This window comes from Vigna radiata, chromosome 5 (assembly GCF_000741045.1).
Source record: "Vigna radiata var. radiata cultivar VC1973A chromosome 5, Vradiata_ver6, whole genome shotgun sequence".
Lineage (NCBI taxonomy): Eukaryota > Viridiplantae > Streptophyta > Magnoliopsida > Fabales > Fabaceae > Vigna > Vigna radiata.
This window is the reverse complement of record NC_028355.1, coordinates 16,231,020-16,237,019: the sequence shown is the minus strand read 5'-3', so window position 1 is coordinate 16,237,019 and position 6,000 is coordinate 16,231,020. Positions and strand designations below refer to the sequence as shown.

The following is a 6,000-nucleotide window of genomic DNA, read 5'->3' as shown; positions in this document are numbered from 1 at the left end:
TTTTCCATGGCTCATTTCTGATGTTTAGACATGGTTGATTGATCTATTCCTCATGGCCTCATTCTAACAAAACGATAATCTCTACTTGAAAAGGATTCAAGAGGAAAAAGGAAAAGCTTAATGGTGCTTCATTCTTCTCTTTCACTGGCTAAAATGGAAACAAGATGCTCTCATCAATCAATCATTCCATTCATCTTTATTTTCCAGTGGATAGCTTTGGCAGAGGGGCCCTCCACATACAAATAATGCCACAATATTGTATTCAGAATCTGGAACCCATTTTGATTTTTTTTTATGTAAAATATAAAAAGGGAGCTCTTTGCGAATCACGACCTTCCACTCCTCACAATCACAACATATATGCTGCTTTTTTTGGAGCCATCTTGCATCGCTCAAAATAAAAGTGTTGATACAGGAGAAAAAAAACCCAAACTCCACAAAGCAACTTGGCAAATGCTTTCCAAAGTGGGGCTGTATGAAATATATATAGATACTGTACATTACCTTAAAGCTTGGATAGAAATCTAGCTTCAAATTTTTACAAAATGTCAAAACTCAAAGACAGTAAAAGGGAGCAGCTACAGAGAGAAGATTCATAGTCAAAGATAGAATCTACAAACTACTTGCCTAGAAGAAAAAAAAAAAAAAGATTATACTAATTTGATCTCTCGTCTACAGTGAATCTCTTAGTTTCATTTCATCTATAGAGAGACTGCTTATGTTTAGCTGTCACATGCTCCCTCTTACCCTTTAAGTTACTTAAATTATAATTCATATGGTTTCTTTACTACGGTGACATTTGAAACATCTTTGGTTGACAACTTGCAAGAATCGGAGCCGCGTGGCTCTGCTTCAATCAGAAGCTGAACAACCTCTTTCATGGTTGGTCTACTTGTTGGGGCTTTGTAGGTGCAGCGAATGGCAATCCGCAACACTTTGATCATGTCATCCTTGAATGAACATGATAACCTCGGATCAAAAACTTCACTTGGTCTTGCCCCCTCCTTGCCTTCTACTTTGTTGGAAACCCAGAAAACAATGTTTCTGTTCTCTCCAAACTCTGCCTCCACGGGCTTCTTCCCAGTTAACAGCTCCATCAAAATCACCCCAAAACTGTAGACGTCGCACTTGGTGGTGGCCCTTGATGAATATGCAAATTCTGTGACAGCCATAAAAACATGCACAAAATAATATTCAGCGTTGGGAACACCAAAAAGATGACAGAGAAGTTAGCACATGACTATTGTCCAACCCCCACGTACCACCTATGTTTTTTTTGGTACAAAGTAGTATTTATATTTAACATTCATATCTGCACCTCAATTATTTACATGGTAAAAAGGCATCATTCAGAGATCAGTACCATGAGAATATCCAAGCAGCACGCTAATAGTCAATGTATTCTTAATCATTTACCAAGGAGTTTAATTTTTATGCACTGCAAAAGTTGTTACTTAGTTGACTGATCAGAAATCATATTAGGATCAACTTTTGTGGTAGCTATTGTAATACTCGACAAATTTATCGTATTGAATGATTTCTGTTGTATAAAAACTTCTTTTGTATATACTATTTGCTCTATCATTCAAGGAAAACATATGATGGTAGTTTGCACAAATGAATTTAAATGATGAGTATAAATAACTTTTGTGGGAGAAACTACCTGGGGCTAAGTAACCATATGTTCCTGCAATGACAGTTGTCGTGGAATCCTTCACTCCTCTTGCTTGCAAAACCTTGGCAATCCCAAAGTCTGCAACCCTGGGCTGGTAATCAACATCCAACAGGATATTAGTTGACTTGATGTCTCGATGGATAATAGGAAGAAGCAAATCATGGTGAAGGTATGATAAACCCTGTGCAATTCCCAGTGCAATTCTATAACGAGTAGGCCAATCCAAAAGGGTCCAACCCTTGTGCAGGGAATCCCAAAGATTACCATTTGGCATGTATTCATAAACCAATAAACTGCAGTCGAAACTGGAGAAGCAGCAGTATAGTTTCACTATGTTCTTGTGTCTTATGCTTCCTAAGGTCTCCACCTCTGCCTTCAATGCCTTGTCCACAAACAACCGATCCTCTGGAGTTGAATCCTTGGACTTGCGACTCCACAGCCTCTTCACTGCGACAATATCACCACTTTTCAACTCAATCTTGTACACTGTCCCAGACCCTCCATGCCCCATTATGTTCTTGTCCACCAAGGACTCAACGATCTCCCTTTGGTCGAAAGAGATCTTGTGGAAGCTCTTAACGTCATAAGAGAAAACCGATGAAGACAGTGTCTCCTCATGTTCCACTGCAGCGGTGTCTTTGCTGCACCTACGTTTGAGAAACAAGACAGACCCAATAAAGATCAAAACCACTGACACCCCAGCTATCCAGATGGTGTTGATCCTCTTGCTCTTGTAGGCACTTGCACATATGGGGAAGTTTCGATCCGATGAATTGGCATACACAGGTAGCACACACAAACCAGGATTCCCTGCGAAACTTTCCACCAAGCCTCCTTTGATCAGTTTGGGAGGAATTGGACCCGAAAGCATATTGTGCGAGAAGTTAATAGAGTTTGGAAGCAGCACAGAGAGGCTTTCAGGGATGCTCCCAGTTAAAAGATTGTTGGACAGATCAAGAAGGTTGAGAAACTTCAATGAAGAGAGTGAACCAGGGATGGAAGAATTCAGCTTGTTCCCTTGCAACATAAGCAAATTGAGCCTTCTGAGGTTGCCTATTTCGGAAGGGATTGGACCAGATAGAAGGTTGTAACTGAAATCTATTTTGACCAGACTAATGGCTCGAGATATTGTGGGAGTTATGACACCTGAAATTTTGTTCCTCTGAAGGAACAGTTCAGACAGGTTTCTAGAATTCCCGTTAATCTCAGGAATTGGACCATTCAAGTTATTGTTACTAACATCAATGATTGAAACGTGTGGTAAACCAAGGAGTCCCGCGGGAATGGAACCCTCCAAACGGTTGTTATTCACTCTAAACCTCAACAGCATCATGCAGTTCGAATAACTCTGTGGTATCTCTCCAGAAAACATGTTATCCAGAACAAGAAAGTACTCTAGCGTACCACCCTTGCAAACCTCGGTTGGCAACGGACCAGAAAATTTATTCTCCGACAAGTCAAAAACTAACATTTCAGAGAACTGTCCCAGTTTCTTGGGAACCTGTCCTACAAGGAAGTTGTCGTACAGAGACAACATTCTTAAAGCTGTTGAGTTTTCAATCGCACCTGGGATTTCACCTGTGAGGCTGTTGTTGTAGAGCTGCAAGACTTGAAGCTTGGGAAGCCTACAAACCGACTCAGGGATGCTCCCGGTAAACTTGTTCACTGACATATCCAAATCCACGAGCTCCGTGAGGTTCCCCAACTCCTCTGGAATGTTCCCAACGAGATGGTAGTTATAGTAAAGCTCAAGCTGTTGAAGGTTCTTCAGCTGACCAAGCTCTTTCGGAATTTGTCCCGTGAGGTAATTCCCACTCAGCTCAAGATCGATGAGGGAAGTTATGTTCCCTATGGACGCAGGGATTTGACCATGCACCATGCACGTCGTGAGAACCATGGACTTGAGGTGTTTCAACCTGTCAATATCTGCAGGTAACTGCCACAGGTTGAAGCCTTGGTTTTCATTGAAGTTTAACACCTCGAGGTTGGTGAGGTTGAACACTGACATGGGGAACTGGCCTGTGAAGTCGTTGTAGGACAAATCGAGAATCCTTAGAGATTTCAAGGAAGAGAAATCTGGGAGCGTGCCGGTCTGGGACATGTGGTTCATGTTAAGCTCTTCCAACTGGGAACAGTTGAGGATGGTGTCTACGTTGAACTTGAACCTGGTGTGGCCGAGGCGGAGAACACGTAACTGTGGGAGGTAAGAGCACGTATCTGCGGGGAACTTTCCAGTAAGTGATGACCAACCTGAAAGGTCGAGGCCGATAACGTCACCTTTGGTGTTACAGGTAACTCCGGTGAAGCTGCACACGGGTTTTCCAGCATCCCAATTCATGGGGTACTTCCCGGGGAGGGAGAGTTTCATGAGAAAGAAAAACTGTGACTGGTTCTTGGTGGTGCTACTCGTGATGATAACCTGGGAGAGTGACAGGGTGGCGGTGGTGGTGGTGGAAACGATTAGTATAGTAGAGAAGAGGGTGATGAAAGGATGGTGGTTCATTTTGAGAGAAGAAAAAAATACAAGTGATTGTGAATGGTTGCAGGGGAAGAAGAAGGGTGTAAGAGATGTATATAAGATATGGAATGGTTGAGTGGATCACTTAGGGAAGCAGTGACAAGCCTTGATGATGAAAAAGCAGGTTCTTGCTCAAGTACTACTGCTGGGAGAAGTGAACGTCTTTGGTAAAGAGGCTTTACGTTTATACTCCACTATCACTCCCTCATCACAGAATAACATCAGTGCATATGTACTTTATACTCTCCCAGCACACCTGTTACAACTACTCCTTATATATTCATTCATACATTATACACTTGCTTCATAATTCTACAAATAAATGAAACAGAATCAATGGATATCTCCAACGTAATGGACTCTAACCATGATTAAGTGTATTTAACTTCAAGTAATTTAGAGATGGATAACCTTTTGGAAAGTTTTCACGATAAATGTGAATGAGGACAAAGCACGTTGAAAAGTCTCGTGTTGATATGTTAGGGTAGTCAATATTCACTGTAAATTGTCGGACGTTATAAGATATCTAGAAAGTGATTTTTAAGTCTAATTCAACATTATAAAACTAGTTTATAAAATGAGATTTACGTCAAAACACTTAAAGGATATTTTGATGTAGTTTTTGCAAGGATAAGTGATGAGAGGGATAAAGAGTTTTTGTTAAATGTTGTAGTGATAATGGTGTGATCTTTTTAAAAAATGCATACGCCTTTGACAATGATATTTTAAGAAAAGAAGGCATTCTCTTTTTGTGTTGTGGTATACAGTTTGGTAGTATACAGCATGTAGAATGAAATGCATCTGATACTAACGATCGTATATATGTATGATTGATTAACCTTTCTTTTTGGAAGAAAATAATAATTTTGTTGAGAGAGAGAGAGGGTGTGATCCATATCTTTGTTATGGATTCCAATCCTAGCCAATTACAGAGATATATCCCACTTCAATAAGAAAAGCAAAGATGGAAGCGAACAAATGCATTTTTAGTGCTCATCATCTAACTTATAATTTCCTTTTTCCTGTTGCTTTAAACAGGTTAGAACAAGTTCTCATCATTAAAAATATATTGACGCAACCAAAACTTTTTGTAATTATTTACTCCTAGTATAACGACCATAACAAAATAAGAGCATTTGTCAATTTAAAATATTAATATATTTTATACTGATATATTTTTATATTATAATTTTCCTTGCTCTTGTGAGTGTGTCTCCCAGTATTGATATATATCATGCCCTAGCTTTTTATTTTTGAACAGCTGTGGTTGACCGTGGAGGACACAAGTTGTAAACTTTATAATCACTTCAACAGTAACCTTTTCATTGGTGTAGATTGAGAAGGAAAATAAAAAATGAACATAGATAAGTGAAAATTTTATTAAGAGTTTTATTCATATAATAATAAAAGAAATTGTAAATTGATAGATTTATAATCAAAGTGCATACATACAGACAACCTACTTAAAGTGACCAAATTTGTGTAAAATAATCTTAGGTTGACTTTTGTTGTCTTATATATAATATTCCTTTTTCATATTAGTGTTATAACATGCGAGTTTCACCTAGGGGTTATGGATTGATTTTTAAAATTCAATTTAAAATCAATCTAGATATAACAAAATCTAAATTCATTTTAATTATATTATATTGGTTTATATCTTTTTAATTTAATTTAAATTTAATTATTATTTTTTTATTAAATTCACTTTGTCAATGTTAAATTCTATTAGATATGGTTAAGATATATTATTAGATATGGTTACTTGTAATATAATGTGTTTATTTTTAAATGTAACCAACTTATA

The 6,000-nt window shown here is 38.3% G+C and overlaps 1 protein-coding gene across 1 annotated transcript; it reads right to left on the bottom strand.

The window, feature by feature from the left end:
- Window positions 1-457: 457 nt before the first annotated feature.
- LOC106762330 (receptor protein-tyrosine kinase CEPR1) lies at window positions 458-4,426 on the bottom strand. Its single transcript, XM_014646192.2, has 2 exons — window positions 1,664-4,426; window positions 458-1,159 (listed from the first exon to the last, which is right to left on the bottom strand). Exons 1-2 carry the CDS (start codon window positions 4,176-4,178, stop codon window positions 765-767), a joined length of 2,910 nt encoding a protein of 969 aa, XP_014501678.1. The 5' UTR covers window positions 4,179-4,426; the 3' UTR covers window positions 458-764.
- Window positions 4,427-6,000: the final 1,574 nt, after the last annotated feature.

Bases quoted from the DNA above. Each gene is read 5' to 3' on its own strand.
- LOC106762330 (XM_014646192.2), bottom strand. From the start codon at position 4,178: ATGAACCACCATCCTTTCATCACCCTCTTCTCTACTATACTAATCGTT. The intron at 1,160-1,663 runs GTAGTTTCTCCC...TGGCTGTCACAG, and splicing joins ATATGGTTACTTAGCCCCAG to AATTTGCATATTCATCAAGG.